General features: G+C 35.8%; 1 protein-coding gene across 4 annotated transcripts; it reads right to left on the reverse strand.

Moving 5' to 3' along the window:
- Positions 1 to 1,501: 1,501 nt before the first annotated feature.
- LOC149155028 (uncharacterized) lies at positions 1,502 to 9,065 on the reverse strand. 4 transcript variants are annotated; one of them, XM_089443116.1, is made up of 8 exons: positions 8,163 to 8,295; positions 6,320 to 6,401; positions 6,015 to 6,155; positions 5,159 to 5,253; positions 4,872 to 4,994; positions 3,779 to 4,648; positions 3,446 to 3,656; positions 1,502 to 3,317 (listed from the first exon to the last, which is right to left on the reverse strand). In XM_089443116.1, exons 3-8 carry the CDS (start codon positions 6,130 to 6,132, stop codon positions 2,425 to 2,427), a joined length of 2,310 nt encoding a protein of 769 aa, XP_089299242.1. In that variant the 5' UTR covers positions 6,133 to 6,155; positions 6,320 to 6,401; positions 8,163 to 8,295; the 3' UTR covers positions 1,502 to 2,424. The 4 variants fall into 4 exon arrangements, with proteins under 4 accessions (XP_089299242.1, XP_089299244.1, XP_089299241.1 ...); XM_089443118.1 differs by lacking the exon at positions 6,320 to 6,401 and having other exon boundaries at positions 8,163 to 8,259; XM_089443115.1 differs by lacking the exons at positions 6,015 to 6,155; positions 6,320 to 6,401 and having other exon boundaries at positions 8,163 to 9,065.
- Positions 9,066 to 21,294: the final 12,229 nt, after the last annotated feature.

The raw sequence follows: 21,294 nt of genomic DNA on the forward strand, positions 1-21,294 counted from the left end.
CCAACACCGGCTGATTTTGCTTCAACCGAAAAGTGTGATTTTGCACCGTACCACTGCACATACAGTGAGGCAAGAATCAGATTCCCGCACATATAGTAGTCATGCAATAGATGCGTTTTGAACTTCTGGCACAAGATGATATTGTTACTTTCAGTGAACTTTTCGATCATATTGTGTACATTAGTCAATTTGTACAAGTCATGGTTGTCACTATGTACACAGCACAAGGTTTGCCATGCTGAACTTAAAATTTACCCAGTCCCGTTCTAGTCTTCCATTGAAGTCATTGTGGTATTCTTCTTTCATTTCGTACCTTTTGTGCAAATGTGATTCAGCATTTAATATATCTAAATATATACATCCAAATTTGAAATTGTAAAATTTGAATGCTTTTTTGTTGGAAGAAAAGTTGGGATTCAAATTTCCTGGCGATTTTAATTGGCTGGGACTTTGGGGAAAGCAATCAATTAATTGATTGGACACCTGCACGTGTTCTCTCGCAGAATTAGTAGAGGTTATGCCTCTCTTCACGCATTCTCTTACAGAGCTTAACAGAGCTTAAGTCTCTCCTTAAATCTGGCACTTCAACAACTTTCATTAAATTTCTGTTGGATCAGTATTAAAAGAAAAACAAAAGCAGTACTTTTCATTTCACTTCTTTGTTGAACCAACTTGAAAGTGCAGTAACATTAAAATCTCCTGCATTTATCATAATTTGCCGATCGAGGAAAATTTTTGGGCCAAATTTTGCCATTCGACTAGTTATCCATTATTTTTTCCAACAGTAATTCCCATGTTTTCAGTTCACCCAAATTTTATAGAATAAAGCTTATTTACTTTTTAAAAAGGCTAAATTTCTCTTGGAAATATGAATATTTTTACAAAATGTTGCCAGACATTTTGAAGTTGGCATTTCAGGAATTAGAAAGAATCACCAATATTTCAACCTTTTCAGATAAGCATGAATCCCTAAAAGTTTCCAGTTGCTGACATCTAAATTTTCTTGCATAAATGGCAGAATTCAAGGAACGCTTCTAACTAAGCTTCCTGAAAAGACGTGCCTCGAATAGGTGATTCTAAATTTCTAACATATATATTCTGGAAATTTGCTGCCTGCCCACAGACTCCTGAAGGAACTCAATTTAAAATCTTTAACATTCAGTGAGAAGGTACACTTGAGTATACAATGAAAACTGAGATTTGAAAATGGTCAGCAAAGATACACACTTGAATATGCCATACTACTAAGTTCAGCAGACACTCGCATTACAGCTCCCGTCTTCATCATTGTTTGCTGCCTGCCTGGATTCTCTTGCAGAACATAAATGTGAAGGTGGTATTTAAGATGAAAGCTTTTAACTGAACTGTCTATGACATGTAAGCCTCAGAAAAGTGCAGCTAAAAAACAAAATTTGCATATGATTCCTAGAAAAGAAAAACTTCATAATACCGAGTTTACAGCAACCATAACATTGACACTTCTGTCTTGATCATAGCTTGCTGCCTGTCCTCTGATTCTATTGCAGAACCCAATTTGAAAATCGTCTTCTAGTCAAAGAAGCTGTATAACTGAACCTATAGTGAGAAGGTCCTGGATTATGGATACCTAAAAAACAAAAAATATACTCAGGCATAATCAGTACATTCTTTCCTTGTTCCAAATCCGCAGTGACATTGAATTTCAAGATCCATCTCTTAAACACCTTAAATAGATGAACCTGAGTAATGAACTCAAGTGTAAGTTGGTACAAGAAAGAATCTTCGTTCTACCAGTTCACATCTCAACAAAAGAATGCACAATGCACTGCAGAAAATTTTAGCATTTTCTGCTAAAAGAAAAACACTATTTCAACAAAAAAGATAACCTGTTTTCATTTTGATAAGGTCGTATCTTAGTAAGAATTGCAGGTTGCACTGCAGAAACTCATGGCACCGTTAGTACAATAAAACTCAATTAAATACACACAAAATTCATTGGAAAAGCACAGATTGCATTGCAGAATAATTTTAATGTACAACATGGATGTATTAAATACATGTTGCATTTCTAGAGATGCAACAAGAAGGGAGCACTAGAATTGCTCTACTCGAGTTTAAAAGTTGTGCATTACAATTTGAACATGACAAAACTGCATATGAAAACAAATTAAGAACCAAGAAGCCTCTTAATCTCTAATTGACAAGAGTTACCAACTTACAGGATGCTAAGAATTTTCCATTTCATGTCAGCATGACTCATTCTTCACCAGGTGTTCTAATTTACAATGGCATGAATCAAAACTTACATGCAATTCTGAACTTGACTTCAAAATCCTCTACAGACACTCCCAAAGATTACCTGCCCTGCCAACCTTGCCAGTTTGCACTGGACCAAACAAACCAACCAATCAAATGAAATTGCAAAGCTGCCATCCAAACAACCCATCATCTTGACATCACAAGGTTAGCAACAGGCATTGAACTTATGAACAGACTTTCATTGATAGAAGCCCCGTGCATGGGCTTGAGATTCTCATGACCTTGCTTCAAATTTTTTCCTTCCATAGGCCCTTCTTGTCCATTTGACAAATCTTCAGTGTTTCTGCCCAAAAGGGATTCACTGTCATTCTCTATTCCATCTGTATCAACCAACTTACTGCCATTAAACCGTTTTGATTCCTCCTTTCCACAAGATGTTGGGGATCTTGATAAGAAAGCAGAGTCACCAGCACGTTGCCGTTTCCTTGATGACTTCCATCTTAAGTCAAAGTCACTACATGGCCCGTCATTAGCAGTGTTACAGGCCTCTCTCTCATCACTCTCCAATTTAATTATGTTCAACAGTTGATTTCCCTGGTCTGAAGGGCTGCTGACATTCTGCCCTGTGAAATCAGTCCAGTTCCCGAATGCATCCATATTAGACTTACAGTCATGCAAAGTCATGTTCTTAAATTTTGAAACATTCATAAAATCGTCATGTCCACCTGCAACTTTAGTCTGTCCCTTCCCAGCCATTGCTACAGTATCATTATTGCCATCTTCAGTATTTTCGCATCTTGCCAACAGTCTGGATTCTCTCTCTGCAACCTGGGAAAAAATATGTAACTTTCTATTGGACGAGTGATCATGATCTCCCAATTCATGTGAGGCTCCGTATCCAAAAAAATCATTACTTAAGGTTGAATAATGTAACCCAGCTTCAGGACGCTGGCTGGCATCATACAAAACCAGTGTTGCAGCTAGATCGACATTCTTTTCCATATCAACCCACCGATTGTGGACCCACTCTTTGGAAAGGCGCAAATCACATTTATGGAATGTTGAATAAACACTTTCACCTGAAAGATAAACAAGCTATGTTACAAATTCTCAAAGAGGTAGTCCACCAGAAATTCAAAATAACCTGGAATTATATGTATATATCATAGGAACTATATTATTAAACAATGAAAAGCAGAAAACATACCAGGAAAAAATATTTGTACTTCATCAGAGGGTTCCTTGATCATAACTACAACTCCTTCCCACCAGCCATCATTCCACCATGCATCTACTACAGTTCCAACTTCAAAGCCATTAGGCATATTCTGAGGTGGACAAGGACGAATAGTAGGACGCCCAATAATTCTCACACCTAATTTATCTGGAGTGGCTATTCTTGAAGACGGGATCCACTCCTGGAATTGCAATTACAAAACAAAACAAAAAACAGAAGGCTCAGTTTGCAAATCACTGTCATTTTTTGGACAATTGTTCTTCAGATTGAACAAATAATGAATGATTGGATCAAATAACAAACCTCTAAATTGCCATTCCCGTCTTCATTCAGAATATCTCTGTACCAAACCTTTAATTGATGAGGTAGCTTTCTTGTCATTGTGCATCTAAACCAACAACCTCTGATGCCACTATCTTGACACAGGACTTCAATATTGTCACCAATATCAAAAGGCACAGATTCCTGTTCATATGCACAACTTTTTTTTGTGTTTTTATTTGAATCCAATAGAACTTGTCTCCTTTCAGATCTGCAGTTGTTAAAATCTCTATCTGCTCCAACATCCTCCATCTGTCTGAAGACATTTCCAGAAACAGCTCGACTTTTTTCCACCGCATTTCCCCCACAAATACGATCAGAGCTACTTACACATCTTCGAGAACGTCTATTTCTTCTTGGACATCTCTTTAGTGCAATCCCAATGTCTGCATCTTCTTCTTCATCCACATCCAAGCTGTCACTTAGATCATGTTTGGAAGAATCTTGCAGATCATCCAAATCAATACTTTTAAGTATCTTCTGGTGCCAATAGCCTTGCATCTCATTTAAATTAAAAGGTTTGATGCCTTCATTGTCAAACTGCCTGGAACAGACATGAATTTGAGACACCACATCTGATGGGAGTTTGACCAAGCATTTCTCATATTGCTCTGGAGTCAGTATTGTAGCCAGTCCATCAACACATTCAACACTGAGGACTTGACGAAATGGAGTGATAAAAACTTCTGCCACATGAGCTGGCGGAGGAGGGATACTGCCAACCACTTCATTTGTCCTGTGAAACCAACGAACTCTAACCTTCTTCCGAGCCTTCCTGTCTTCATACATGTCTTCTAAACATGCTATATGATGAATTTTCTCTTCAGCCATGACATAGACATAATCATTAACCTAACAACCAAATAAAACAAAATGTTACCAACCGTAAAACTTAAATTTATTACAAACACTATACCAAAGTCCAAGATCAAACAGAACAGTTACAGAGAGATAAATCATTATCATACAAAATAAATATTGTGTCAAGTTATGAGCTGTATAAGCTCAAACTATAACCCGCAAAGCTATAACCACGAGAAGTTCAAATAAATGGTTCTAAGGAACTTCAACTTACCGAAATAGTAATGCCACTTCGGCGAAAAGACTCGTAATGCCTCAAGCGCTTTCGACAAGTAAAAGAAGAACCTAACCATGTAATACCCTTGCTGGTAGGTCTGATCTTCCTTGAAAATTTACCCTGCAATCCATATTTCTAATTAGTGTATGTAATCCAAAAACAAGAATCAATAAAAACACTTTTATAAGCAAAACTCCTAAGTATCGTAAACAATCTTAAAACAAAGAATGACAGGGAAATTAGGAAAGAGAAAAAGCGAGAGAGGATGTAAAAGATCTTGTCACCTTGTAATTATTAAGACAGCTGTCCTGTTCATCCATATCTTCCCCATTTGAAAGATCAGTGTCTGAAATTCGAGATGCGTCGTGCCTGGAAAATTCTGAAATGGACAATGACCAAAAGCAGTTAATCAGTCCATTATGAAGGTTATGATTTGCCAGCAGTATTAGGCAGGAACCAGAAAGAGGAAAATGAAAATAAATAAATAAACCAACCTATGTACAAAAAAACTATAAAGCTTAAAAGAATGGAAACACAAAGCAATATGCAGCCCATGGAAAAAAACCCACAACAAGCAACAAAATAGCATGATACAAGCATGACACCCTCATAGCAACAAAATAGCATGATACAAGCATGACACCCTCACAGCAACAAAATAGCACAATTGTATCGTTTGATGCAAACGAAGTTCAAGAATAGATGTATGTAATTATGTAGAAATTAACATGCTATGGGCTTGACCTCTCACTAAAGCAACAAGTAACTAGGAAAGGTAGTGTACCAAAATCTATAAAAATACCTCAAAATCAATCTCTGTAATGCTCTTTCAAACAAAAGAAAGACATCCAGAATGAGGAGGATACTGAAAACCCAAATTAAAATCGACTGAAAATACATGTCTGAAAAAAATCAAATGATTTTTACTACCAATTCAAATTAGAGGAAACACCCAAAACATTAACAGATAATATAATTGGAGAACAAAAATAAATAAATAAGAAAGAGACAATGAAATCCCATATATGTTATGTTATCCCGACTCCCCACACCCAATAAGATTCTGCATTTGCCTCATCTTAATCATAGAAGTGAGGATATCTAAACATGTTTAAGCTAAAATAAACTAACATTGCGTACCCAGATGATCACTGGTTTCAAGCCAATACTTGTTCATTTTTGCTTCTTTAGAACCCCCATCCCAGAGTGAAAGACTGAACAGCAGCTTTGTAGGTAATTTGTGAAGCCTAGAACACATCGCTTATAGAAACTCACTTCTCACTAGGACAAGTGAACAAGGAAATTTATAAGGCACCTCGCCATAGAAGAAAACTGCAAATCAGAACTATAAAATGCCCAAGAGTCTGCAATCTATTTAGTACAAGACACAAATCCATATTAACATCCAAAAACCTACAACTTCTATTACTTTATATAACTATTACCAACTATAACTCCCATTGTAATCAACATGAACAGATATCCAGAATCTCCTCGGAGAAGTGACGATGACGACTCATGGCATTCCTGCCAGATTAACAAAAATACTTCATCATGATCCTCCAACACCATGCATCAGCCCCCCTCTCACAAAAACAAAAACTAGTTACAAATCAAAAACGGAATTGATATATTCGTTGCCAGTAAATCCAACGTCACAGACAAAAGATATGAGTTTTTGTCATTTCTATGCGAAATATTAACATTTACGAAAACTCAATCTGTCAGTTTGAAGGGCTGAAAGGTCAAAGCTCTTCATAGAACAATCTTTGCTTTCACTTGAAGAATAAACAACGCAACCAAAACACTATCTGAAATCTCCATTTTCACTCTAATGCTCATCTTTGATCTCTGTATAAAGAAAACCAAAATTATAGGATCGTATCACACTTTCCAGTATTCCAGAGAAATTAAGGCAACCACATCTTTAACATATAATGTATCTCGAACAAAGAAGCCGATCAAACTTCACAAAGAAATATGGTTGGATCTGAAGAAAATATCTGGACCTTATCATCTTTTGCAGCAACATTTATCACAAGTCTTAGATCGACCTGGAACCCATTTACAAGCTATATATGCAAAAGGAGTATACATGGCACAAACATATTTTCGAGACCCTCTGACTAAATATTTGGAGCCACATCATTATTATTAACATATAATACAGCTCCAACAAATAAGCCTATACATAATATTCCTGAATACGCCTAGATCCGCTAGAAGAATCGCTGTGTCTGAGTGAAGAATATGCATAGATCTGCTACAAGAATTAGCTGGTGTTTGAGTAGTCTTGTTACAGGTTTTCTGAGGATCTCTAATCCATTAACAAGCGGCACCTTATTGCTAACAAAACTCATCATCACGGGCTGAATTAAAACATCACAAAGACGTTGAGACTCGCTGACATGTGCAGCTCTAAGCTACAAGCTGGGCAATCAGACATTGGAATAGACGAAAATTCGTAGAATTATTTAAGGTTTGCATGCTGTCCAGCTGAGGACTCCGCTAAGAGTAGATCTGACCAGTACAAGGCCATTTCAGTATCCACGAATAGTAACCAGTACCTTTTCAAACGGAATGCACTGCATTATACTCGAAAGGAGAAATACAACCAAAGTTTTGCTAGAAATTCCCCTGACCCATCTAGAATGCCTGATAGAAAAACTCCAAAGATTGAAAGAGGAAATCGATGATAGATATCCTTCGATTTTAGAGCAGTTGTAACGGAACGTGCTGCAGAAAACAGGGCTGCAATATGCTAGTGGAAATATTTTAGAAACAGGAGGAAACATCCAAACATGGAAAAATGAAAAAAACTATACAGATATTTTAGAAAGGGGAAGAATCTTCCAAACATGGAAAAATAAAAAAACTATACAGATCCTGGTAGAATCAAAGTCAAAACGTTCCCAGAAGAAATTGTTCAGAAAAATTATGTCACGGAATCCACAAAGGCGCGCCATCATTGAAGCGGCGTCCCTTGGGACCTTGATAGAGGGTCTTCAAACTCCACGATTGGATAAACATCAATCTTTTGATCTTGGCAGGAATTCTTATGCTTGCAAAAGTTCTATTATAAAATAAAAGATAGAAAGCAAGAAAGTCGCAAAATTCTTCCCTGTAATAATACTCTGAGTCTCCACTATTATGACATAGTCTTACTATGCACAGATTTCCTTAAATTTAACCAGAAATTGAACGAAAAGATAAAAACTGTCCTGCGGCAGCTGCCACAGAGAATAAACAAGTTTTTTCCAGGAATGATCTAAGGGAAACGAGAAATACTCGTGGTATGGTCGCCTGAAGACGTTGTTGAGGACCGCGCTTTTGACAGCAGAGATGTAAGCCAGTCAACAACTTCTCTTCTTGATCTCCACTTAAACGAAGGGTTCAACGGCTTGGCATGGCCTGGAAGATGCAAAAACTCGTCGGATACAACATATACCATGTGCCGCAGGCTCCTCTCGGTGCCAACAACGGCCAGGGTCGCATTTCCGTGCTGATCTTTAAGATAATAGTGCACTATACGGCTGCCGCGGTCGCTGGACACGAATTTTTCTTCCCATTGCAAGAATCGTGTCGCGCTCATTGTTTTTTGCATCGGTTCTCGAATCCCTTGCAAGTCTTCGCATAACTATACCAATATTGTGAGTTTTACCCGGAGAATCCTCTGAAGCTTTCTGCATACCTTGTTAAATCCTTTAAAGATTGGTTTAGAAGTCATTTGGAGAGCTTTACCCTAAAACATGCCACATTCTAATGGCGTTTTAGCACATGCTTCACAATTTTGCCCACAACCGATTGAATACTCTAGATTTCCTCGCATAGCTTGCCAAATCCTTTAAACTTCCGCGCGCGCCACTGAATCGCCCAGTTCTGGTATCCGCCCGCAGGGCAAGGAGCTCACTCAAACGCCGCGTCGTCTTCCAGCTGAACGGAGCAAAAACAACCCTGTGCAGGCGCCTTGGGCGCAAATACGAACCCTTTCCAACCAAAAAGCCACAACGTCAGAGCGGCAACAAAGGAAGGATCGCCCAGGCGGATTTCAAGAGACTGCACACACCATAAAAATTTACAGATTACAGCAGAACGAATCAATTTTCCTGCCACAAGAAAACACTAAAGTCGGTCCTTCTGAAAGCCCGCGATACAAAACACAAGTGCGAATTAGCGACGAGATCGTTCACCCTAAGGTGAAGGCAACCCGGTTGGTTTTTAACCACCGATGTTTTCACTTTTACACCCCTAGCGTTTACCTTCCCATCCGCGTCCGACACGTGGAAAAAATCGGACGGTCTCCATCTTAATCCAAACGAGTTCGACCTACGGTGAGATTGGCCAAAAAGAAACGAACGCCGGGGTTAACTAAACCCGAACTTCTTTACTCATGGTTAAGACTCGGATTTCAAAACAAAATTCATTGCCGCATAAGTTTCCGGTACCTTATCTTATTAAAAACATTTTATTGGAGTTTACGGGATTCGATTCTACGCTACGCAATTTAATGGGAGAACTTCCAACCCAACGTCACGTGGTGAGGACATTCTGGCCAAATTAAAGCGAAATGAAATGAAATTCGAATTCGACTAAACATGCCGACGACAGGAGTACGCCGACTCGTTCTGCACGTAGGGCCCGATTTCTGTTCACATTCCAGGCATGACAGGCCTTGAATCTAAAACAGTCCGCCTATTGACGGAGAACCGTTTTGAATTCCCGTTATTCCTTTTCGCGGCACTAACAAAAATATTTGAGAAAGGGTTTCTGATTCCGGCAATTGACGGAAACGGCAAATTTCAATTTATTGTTTGTTTTATTTCACAATAAGTTTGCCATGACCCCACTCTAAAAATAGTGAATGGTAGGTGGACACGCAGGACGCACACTGTAGAAAATATGGAAAAAAAAATAAAGAGTGGATTTCCCAAATGGGCAGTCTGTTTTTTTTTTAAATCAATTGTCACTAAGAAGTGACCTCCTTGTTAAACTTAGTCTAAAAAAAAGTTAATAAAGTTAATATAAAAGAATTTCAATGAATAGCAAATATGTTATATAGCGGGGTTAAATCATGGTGTTGATTAATAATTCTCCCTCATTTTCTTTTGAACTAACCCCAATTAATACGCATTATATTTATATTTATAAACAAGTTATTATGTGCAATATATTTATTATAAAATTAAATAAAGTCTTTGATGTTATCAATTATTAGTGGAAAGTGACCACCTAGCTAAAGTTAATGTACAAAAAATTCAATAATGTAAACAAATTTCAATAAAGGGCAAACAGGTTATATAGGGTTTGAATCACGGTGTTTGATTAACAATTCTCTCTTCATTTTATACTGATATTATTATGAACAATATGCTAATTGAAATTAGTTTAGGTGATCAACGAGAATGGTTAGGTGATCAATGAGAATGGTTGCCGCTAGATTTATCTCCACCAGTCATAATGAGCATTGTTGTAATGGTTATTTTATGAATTTTTAATTTGATTCAGATGGTTTGTATTTTGAATTATAGTGGTTTTGAGCATTGTTGTAATGGTTATTTTATGAATTTTTAACTTGATTCAGATGGTTTGTATTTTGAATTATAATGGTTTTTCTATAATAATTTGTAGAATCTAAAATATTATTTTGAATTATAATGGTTTTTCTATAATAATTTGTAGAATCTAAAATATTATAAGTAATTCTTAAATTTAAGAGAAATCACCTTAGTGTTGCTTTAATAGATTTCTCAACATGGTAGTTTAGAATAAAAAGGGTTGAAGATTACACTTGGATTAAGGTGCATTAAACAAAATTATGTGCATAAATTCAAATCTCAAAAATGATGAAATCATCCACTTCAATGGTTTGATTATGATCTGCATCCTATATAAGTAACTTGCATATGTATCTCTCATATTTGTGTGATCACATTCTCTGAGGATGCATTACACTAGATTTTATAGTATCAAGCCCACAAGTATAGTATTTTCTCTGTAGGTTGCTGACCTAGTACAAGCAACCTCAACAACATCATTTTAGCCCCCGAGCTACGAATTTCTTTCCAAAAAAAAAATTATATATATATATTATTTGACTAATAAAATTCATATATGGTTCATGAACTTTAAAGATCGATGACTGCTACAGCCACGAAATAATTGTACCTAACAAATCCATCCGAGGGATCACTTCCTACCAGCTCAACCACAGACCCTGACCTCGAGAGTGACGAGAGAATTGAGCCTGACCTCGAGAGTGACGAGAGAATTGGACCTGTGACCTCTCTATAATAAAGGTGCTTTAACAAGGGGAATTCAACCAATTGAGCTAACCTTCGAGGCTAAATAATAAAATCTTATTATTGTTATTATTAATTAAATTAATTTTGATTTACATGATTAAAATCGTAGCTTTCTATTAATTATTCGCAAGTTGCACCACTCAAGAAGTTGGTACCAATATTGATTATTAAATAAATTATTTGACCAAACATTATATATATATATATATATATATATATATATATATATATATATATATATTAAGCTTGGTAGGGCTACATCTTCATCATGTCCAACTTCTCACCCCAATCGAGGGATAACACAAGATTTGAACCCAAGACTTCCAATTTGGTACGACTTCATTTCCACATCCATTGCCAATTGAGCTACCCCAAGCGAACGAACAAACATTATATATTGTTTTATCGCTAATTAAAAGAATTGTATAATTTATATTCCCTTTTAATATTACATCCATCTTAACTCTGGATCTACCAAGAGCCGAGAGTATCTTAAGATGCAAACCTCGTTTAAGTGAAAAGAGATGTAATCCTTTTAGAGCTTGGTAGATCCAGACTTAAGATGGATCTAGATAGGTTTAATTAATAATCATAATTAATTCTAATTATAAATATAATTTATATTTTTATTTTTTTTGCTTAGTCTAACTTTGCGAAATATCCTTTTTCAAGGCATATTTTCTAGTTATTTTAACCAAACCCAACTAGAGATTTTTAAAAACTTTAGTTTAAGTTGTTTAATATGTAGAATCAGAGTGCCCTAGGGGTTTTTTAGGGTGTTGAATCCATTTATGCATTCAAAAAATCACGATCTTTCTTGAAATTGTATTAGTGAATTCCTCTATAAGTTAGACTAAGCCTTTATTTTATGTAATTTGACAGAATCGAAATGTTTTATTGATAATTATAATTATTAATTTCTTTATTTTTTTATATTTATGTATTTTTTATTGAGTTAAAATGTTAAACATGACATTGCATTGCAACATCTTTACTATATTGGGCCAGAAAGCGCCTCTCGACACAAAATGGTGTGCATGTCATTATCGTAAATATATATAAAATAATAAGTAATAATAAATCCATTGTTAACTCAAATGGGATAATAGAGAAAAAACCAGCTCCCATAATATTATTTAGTAATGTGTCATCCCCACACTAGTAAGTAGTAATACAAGGGCAAAAACATATTCGATGAGCCTCCCTATGTATGAGTTAATGGCAAATTATGAGAGGTGGTGTAGACCTCCTCACCTATCAATATTTCATCACAACTATGTGAGTAATCATGGTGAGAAGGGGATGGAGTAGCAATACAAGGGCAAAAACATATTCGATGAGCCTCCCTGTGTATGAGTTAATGGCGAATTATGATAGGTGGTGTAGACCTCCTCACCTATCAATATTTCATCACAACTATGTGAATAGTATGGTGAGAAGGGGATGTATAGATTTATTGGTACTATAGTGGATTTAGAAATTCATTTGCCACCCAAGAGTGGTGTGAAAGCAATGTCTTCCTAAAACTTCCTTAATATCTAGGCTCGATAGCAAACCCCCACTCTACAAATCATAAGTAGTGAACTACAACATAGATTGGGAAGCTCTGTTGTTGATATATCATGAACTCCGAGTCACATGGGAATAGAGGAAATTTAGAAAATGAAAAAAGATAACCTAGAGCCACCACCTACTCATCAAGGCAGACCTCCAACCACCTTTGAAGAGTAGTAATAGCCTCACCCACCCCAAAGCTAGAGGAGGTAAACTTATACTTAATGACTAGCCATGAGTTTTAGTTAAAAACACATCTAACAACTTTATAAAGAATTGGCAAGTCAGATAAATAAGTTAGTCGAAATCGATTGATAAGGAATTGGTCAAAATAGTATCAGATACAAGGCACGCCAAAGGTTGAGTTGCGAGCGTTGCCACTCTTCACTTATACTAATTAATAAAGCCATACAATAGGTAGCTAAAGGAAGAGCGCGCCAAGAAATATGAGCTAAGCTTAAGAAGACAAATTATAGTTATCGCTCTCTTGCATGCGACCCAATAATTACCCAAATATAAACGACGAGGAAGAACAACTTTTTAGCATTAAACTGCTTCACTCGATCACAATTGAAGAGGACAATGCTTAGCATATACAATATTCAAATTATTATCTTTTCTGTCTTTAGCTAAAAAAAATATCGGTTATTATACCTAACAACCTTAGGAAGAGGCAACGAACCCAACTATTTTTTTAATTTCATAATCTCAAGGCAAAGTAAAAAACTCTAAATATATCAACCTTCTATACGACCAGAGGCCAAATAGTTAGTAGATATAGCTATCATATATAGTAGATATAGCTATCTTATATACACTTGTAGCGTTGATTATACCTAACAACCTTAGGAAGAGGCAACGAACCCAACTATTTTTTTAATTTCATAATCTCAAGGCAAAGTAAAAAACTCTAAATATATCAACCTTCTATACGACCAGAGGCCAAATAGTTAGTAGATATAGCTATCATATATAGTAGATATAGCTATCTTATATACACTTGTAGCGTTGATTATAGACTTGAATTATCTTTAAAAGGATCCATGTTTTTCAACTAGTTTTTTTGCTTTGACTGGGAATAAGGTTAAATTTTTAATTTTTTTTTTTTTAAATGATTTCTATTTTGATCGAATTTAGGTTTTTGTGAACTATATCTAGTTTCTAAGAAAAAAAATCGATGATAATAACATCAAGATTCATTTATCGACAAGTTTTAAATTAACTAGTGTTGTTCATCGTAAGGACAAGATGAAGAATCAGACCATAACAACGGGTTAAATAGAGAAACAAATCATTCCAATAGCTAAAATGTTTTTTAAAAACAATATATAAACAAAGATACCAAACCAATTTAATTATGTATTAAAATAAATATAATTATTGCATAAATAATTTATGATGTTATAGAAATATATTCAACCAATTGAACTTTGAAATTGAAATATATATATATATATATATATATATGAATTTAGAAATTTATATATTAAATGAAAATTTTCATATAATAATAATTATTATTATTATTATTATTATTATTATTTGTGAACTAGTAGGATTAGCAACTAGGGTAGACTTGTACTCGCATTATATGGCTCGATTTTATCCACTATCACTATAACCTTCAAGCGTGCCTGTGAGTCTCCAATCACGACACACAGAGCTAGTAAAGAGTTGAACTAATGACTTCACAAGAAGTTCCTTAACAATATACTTAATCGCCAATTGATCTACACCTCAAAGACGTTCCAATTATTATTATTATTATTGTAAATAAATATTTCACAAATTAAATTCCATGGCATTTGTATGTGTTTTTCAAATTGTCAAAACATTAATAATAACTAATAAAAAATGTCATTTCCCTCTTATCAACTTTATTGAATACAACAAAAATTGTGAATTGTATTTTTTATTTTTTTCTATGAAAAATCATTTTTTTTGTTTCCTATTGAAAAAACACATTAGATCACCTTCTTTTCGTCCAATCAAAGAATAGTTAAATGATATTTTAAAGTCCCTTCTCATCTTAATTAGTGAACCTGACATGATACTTTTGTTTTTGTCTTGTTTTATCTAGCCCATTCTATATGATCCCTTATTCTTGTTACCCTACTATCCATCTTATCTACACTAAAACTACTAAGAGGTGAATGACTAAGTAAGAGGCACATGTTTTAATGAGCTAAATTAAGGCACTACTAAATCTAAATGACCCAAATTAGATCATCGTATAATTTGTGATCTATTTTAGCACTTTCGAAGTGGAAAATTTGGAGGAATTGGCATGGAATGCCCTTTTTAGCGGCAATTCCCAGTTTGGAAACTTATAATGCCATTTTGAGGTGTCGAATGATGATTTTGGGTTACAATGCTTGTTACTCATACATATATCCTTGTTGTAGATCTACACATTGAGACCTTTCCAAATTTGTGAAAATCACCTCAAATAGAGCTCACATGTGAAAGTTATGTGTCCTGCAAGTTAACCTACTTTGTTGGCCATCGTGGTATGAATGTATTCGACATCAGCCCCCCATTACTCACACATATGAGGATAGCCATGTGTGGAATTTTAAGAATATTCTAGAAGGTCCAAAATCTCATCACAATTGAGGGTTGAGAGAGTCAAAACTCTAACCCTAAATGGTTTTGAGGTTGTGTTAAATACCAAGCCATGAGGAAGATAAAGGGTTTCATTCTTTAGCATTGTATCTTGTTCCATAACTAAGAAAAACATTTGACAACGATATTTTATGAGCATAATAGAAGAGGAGGAGGATTTTATAGCAATCATTCAAGCCACAATGTCAAAAGGTAACTCCATAGTGAGTTTCCATTCCTTTGTATGTGCATTTTTATAGCTGAAGCAAAGAGAGAAAAACACAAGCCTCGCATTCTAGCTAGGTTTTCTCCTATGTTAGTTTCTTAGGATAAATCGTGTGTTCATTTGTGTGGATGTTGTATACTTGTGCATGTTCTTTCATTTTTGTATTTTAATTATTTCATAAAATCCAAACAAAGCTAGTAATTAATTAATTTGGGATCTAAGGAAAAAAATTGCAAAGTCTAAGATTTCAAAATATTATAAAATTTGTTGTGATGGACTATTCAAGTTGAGTATCTACAACAAGTTACAAATCATTAAATGTAGAGGGAGTATGAGGAAATATGACCAACCTAGATCCATTTTAACTTTGGATCTACCAAGCACCGAGAGAGATCAAATCTCTTTGCACTCTAAAAGAGGTTTGCATCTTAAGAGATTTGATCCCTCTCAACGCTTAGTATATTCGAAGTTAAGATGGATTTAGGCTGATTTAATTTCTCCATTTAAATAGGTTATATTCAACATGACTACCATGGGTCAATACCATGAGTTCTCATAACCTCAAACTCAAAAACTATCAATAACGTGATCAAGTCAAATTAACCTTAAGTTAATAAAAATAATAATAAAGTGGAATTTTTATTTTTATTATCTTAATTTGAAACTAATTTTATTTTAACAAAAGATTGTTTCGGTTTTATTTTCATTAAATCGAGAACATCACAAATCTCTCTATTATAATGCAAATATAACTCATCATAAAAATCAATTCATCATTCAACCATTTTTAAATAAAAAAATTATATATATATATATATATATATAGATATATATATTTTACAGCCAAGGCAATTAATTTAAAAATAAAAAACAATAAAATCACTCTCTCAAATACTAATAAATTTGAAACTCTTTTGAGCAAGTCTGGTTCAACCCATTTATTTTTTGAAAAAAACTATAATTTTCTCTTTTGAGCAAGTCTGGTTCAACCTATTTACTTTTTTGAAAAAGTATAATTTTTTATTTTATTTTCATTTTCATTTTATTTTTTCTCAATTCAATTTTTTGTATTTATAAAATATATAAATGAATCCTTGGCCCATCAATTTTCATAGTAGAAAAGACAATTGCTTAATTAATCCATGATTTTGAAGAAGCAGCCTCAAATTATGTTGAATATATGCACCGAAGTGCCCCGTGGACCCAATATAAATAACTATTAGTTATTGTAATCAATTGGAATGAGTATTTTTTTTAGGGTTCTATTTGACACTTTCAAGTAGTTATGTTAGCACTTAGCGGTAGAGATAGATGTGGCATCACATGGATTAATATATGTGGGGACCTATTCTTGTGTTCTCCTTGGAGTCTATGAAATGATATATTTCCCTACTATTTTATTTAAACGGCGTGAAGCACGGTTAAATGTGTAAGACGCATAACACTATCGTTCAAGCACATTATATGTAGATTAAACCTTGCCTACATATTCTGCTCTAGGCCTACCAAAACTATGGGTAATGTATACATCGATTAGGTTATGGCATAGGAGCCCACTCCTTGTATCTATGTTTTTACAACTTAAAATCTTTAAATGGATACGAAGAGGTAGTGTGAATCAAGCAAAAATTAATTTGTTTTTTCGATCAATAAATATATTTTGAATTTAGGTTTTTGTGAACTATAATATGTTTGACAAAAAAATTCGGTAAAAATTATATAGGAAAAAATCTCGTGGACACATTTTGAATCAACTAGTGTGGTTCATTTTCAAGACAATATGAACCATACTAGTTGGTTTGAAATGTGTCGACGAGATTTTCTCCTATATGATTTTTACCGAAAGATTTTTTATGAAACAATTTATTTTGGTAAAACCTACATACACCTCGAAGTAATCAACTAAACTAATATACCCCTACAATGGCCAACGAGAACATTGAAGAGAATTGGGGTGGATGAATTGTGAAAGCAAAGTAGAGCTTATGTTTTGGTTAGTAGGTCACATCTACTAGTCTTTCTTCTCGTGGCTTTGTGGATACATGTAGGTCCATATTTTCCATACACATAGAATTATCTCTATAGTTTTTTTTTTATGTCCAAACCATAATGGAGTTTGTAAAAAACACTATAGAGTTCCTCATATATCGTTGTCATGCTTATTCTATTTCTAGTTTTTTTTGCAAGTAAAGAGAATTATGCAATTATTTATTTTTAATTACTTCATAATTTTCCCTTGAATGGGATGACAATCAAGGATGAGGAGAGGGGGCGGTGGGGGAGAGCGAGTTGCCATTGTCCCACCTGGATAATGGATTGGGGGATGTAGCAATATGCCTACATGAATGACAAATGTTGCAACTAACACGCCTCCAGGAATGATAAATGCTACAATGGATGGTCGAGTTATGCAAGGTCCCTTTCCCCTGTCTCGGCGACCCCAATTCTCACCCTTAGCACCTCTCAACGTAAAGTGATCCCACATTGCACCTCCCTCCATTGGTTTTGTTTCATCTCCTTTCTCTTGGCCATTCTATGTTGCAAGCTTTAGTTTTTACCGAGACTCTTTGTAGAGCCTTTGTTTGGTGACAAGCAAGGAATTGGTGGTTGTGGGGGATAATTGTTTTCCATCCATTTTCTTTGTTGTTGGTTATACCAAAGCCCTTCATAAGCATTCCCTTTGTCATTAATTTCTTGATTTTGGACAATTGTTTTACGTGGTGCTCCCCCTACTCCATTGAACTCCTAGTTTGTCTTGGCCTTCGCAAGAATCCTCACATCTTGTTGCTTTCTCCCCATGCCTTTGCAGTGTGTGTGTGTTCGAAGGAGGGCCGCTTATTACCATGAATGGGCCCATAGGGAAAACCCACATGCACCATTGGCTAGAGGACTTCGCTTCACGCCAACTCGCATTTAGGAAGAACTCAATGGAGTTGAGGGGGAAGCATCCTCTCAAAGGATTCCCTTCCTTGATACGGAGGTTCTTACATAACAGACATATTGGATACTAGACACAGGGCATGCAAGGGGATAGTTCAATCAATAAATGCAAACGATGGATCTTTATTGGTAGATGAAGCTTTTACCATGGTAGACTCTCTTGGACCAGCGTGAGAACCACATGGATATCCTCCACTTCCTTGAACACTTGCATTGGAACTTGAGGGACCTATATTGAAGGTTGGAAAGAATTAAACAACATCTCAGTATATCTCATGCGACAAGGAGAACATCAAAGGGCCCCAAAGAACCCATCCAAATTGCAACCTCAAAGTTAGATTTCTTGACCTAGTTGTGGAATGTTTATGTTTTATGACTTTTTGTTTTCAATTGTTTATGTATAAAGCCACTTAAGCCAATGTTTAAGTTCTATTTTGGTAAATTTTGTATTTTTTAGTACACGATTGCTTCTATCCTATTTAAGGAGAGTTTATTTTTGGATATGGTCAGGTCTCCCTAGTGAGAGACTAATTCATTATTTCCAACGCACTATATGGATTCCAACTTTTCTAAAAAAAGGTTAATTCATAATTTTAACTATAATACGAGCAAAAATCAAAATGATATCTAATGATCCTCACATAGTTAAGATTATTTCTTAGATGAGTGCTTTATCGATTTTATTGTGTCAAGCCACGTAGCTAGTGGTTTTCATATGGTGATGATATCTGGTCAAATTAATGTGAAATGAAATGAATTTCAAGTTTGAATAAACACATCGATAACATGAGTACATTGACTCACTTTACACATTGGACCTAATGTCTATTCACATTCCAAACATGACACATCCTAAATTTAAAACAACTTATATGTTGATGAAGCAACATCTTGCATTACAATGTTTAATCTTGTAGTCTATTCCACTAAAATTTCAGAGGAATTGTTCTTTTGATAAATCATGGTTGACAATAACCACAGAGATTCCACCACCCAAGCCTTTTATTAGCACCTCATCTTCAAGTTGTTTAGATTAATTTAACTTCATTTTAATTATAAGGGGAAATTTTATTTAAGGGATAATATGGAATCCTCACAATATATGACACTGTAAATTCTAATATATTGTTTACTTTGTCTCGCAATAATTTTGCCATGACCCCACTCAAAAAATAATGAAGAATTAGTGGACCCAATCTATAGAAAAGATCTTTCATATTGGTTATGAAATTAAAATAGTGGATTTCCTACATTAATGGAGAGGTATTCTTTAAAGCTAAAAGATGTTATCAATCATAGTTATGAAAAAACCACTTTGCCAAAGCTGGCACAAGCAAGCTCATAAGTTGTTGTCATGTCCCTTTCAAAATAATGCCCAACCTACGAGGTAGGGATACTACCTAGATTTGAAAATATCAATATAAATTAAAATCCACTTCTCTAAAGCCACTTGAATTCATATATGCATGCAATTAATTAATGTAACAAAAATAAACATCCACGCTCTTGTTCAAACTAGGGATTCTATTATAATTTCATTCATAAGCAAATATCAAACTTGGTTACATAGTTACAATCAAAGATTCAAGAGCATAGATTAAACACTTGTCTTTTTGTTAAAATTGTAGCAAGAAAAGGCTTCATTTGACTTGTGCCTCTTTTTTTTTTCCTCGTTAATACTATGCTATGCTATTATTTACATTAAAAGAAAAACGGTTACAACCATGAAGTCATATGCCAGAGGCCGGGGATGGCACTCTGGACTTACAGTGCTCAAAAAACCACCCATACAGGGTCCACACCACTAGATTGATTACCCACGCAGGGGCCTTGACATGAAAACAAATCACCCACACAGGGGCAGCATCCTTGAGACCAGACACCCACGCAGGGGCGCTACCACAGAAATAGAATGCCCACGCAGGGGCTTTAGACCTTAGAGTAACAGTGAGGGCAGAAGTAGTCATTCCATTCAGGGGCGTGGAAGAGAAAAAGAAAATCTTCATCAAACTCCCTCGCAGGGGCGTGGAGACACACTGAACAGTAGAATTCGCATACAAAACAGAGACATTCAAAACATACCAGCTGCCATAGCGGCTTACCTGACGTTCCATAACAAAACCAGAGCATCGTATACAAGGAAGAGAGTGAGCGAGCGGACGACTAATCGTCCGGCTCCTCCTCATATATCCAGCATGAACCTTCCGGGGGGGGCCCAATCGACCTTGGCTTTCTCTGACGAAGGCGCTTGCTGAGTCGCTGGAGGGTCGATGTCTGGCCTCGGGCGGTCCTCTGGCATTCCCTCAGCAGCCCTGGAGCTCTCAGCCTGATGAAGCTGTGGGCGGGGCTGCTCCCCGACCTCCTCCACCGGTTCTTCCAGAAAAAGGACAGAGACATGGGCATTAATGCGCGAATTGGCCTGGGAGCTATTAAAGGAGAAAACCGTGGTTCCAAACGCAGGAAGAGGATTAGAGCCCGCTTCAGGATTGCCAGAATCCATGAACTGGCGCGATTGCAAGGGATTAGCTTCTGCAACTCGGTGACATAAACAGCGGCAACAGCGAGAAGAGGCATTATCGACGGAGGGGCGCGAAGTTCCGCCTCTGCCAGAGCCTCGACGGCTGATAAGGCGCTGTCGGGGCTTGACCATGATGGCGTTGGATACCGGAGAGCGAAACAGAGCAGGGTGAACAGAAACACAACCGTCGCCCATGCTAGCAGGCTTGCTCCCAATTTCAAATGCAACGGGGGCGCCTTGAGCCAAACCTCTGGGAACTGACCACCATAATCCAAA

This window comes from Pinus tabuliformis, chromosome 9 (genome assembly GCF_031772625.1).
Source record: "Pinus tabuliformis cultivar Carrire ecotype Pingquan chromosome 9, CPIR1, whole genome shotgun sequence".
In the NCBI taxonomy this organism is placed as follows: Eukaryota; Viridiplantae; Streptophyta; class Pinopsida; order Pinales; family Pinaceae; genus Pinus; species Pinus tabuliformis.

Excerpts from the sequence above, each read along its gene's own strand:
- LOC149155028 (XM_089443115.1), bottom strand. The coding sequence starts at position 8,478 with ATGCAAAAAACAATGAGCGCGACACGATTCTTGCAATGGGAAGAAAAA. Across the intron at positions 4,995-5,158 it reads GCTGTCTTAATAATTACAAG|GGTAAATTTTCAAGGAAGAT; the intron begins GTGACAAGATCT and ends TATGGATTGCAG. Across the intron at positions 3,657-3,778 it reads ACGGGAATGGCAATTTAGAG|GAGTGGATCCCGTCTTCAAG; the intron begins GTTTGTTATTTG and ends TTGCAATTCCAG.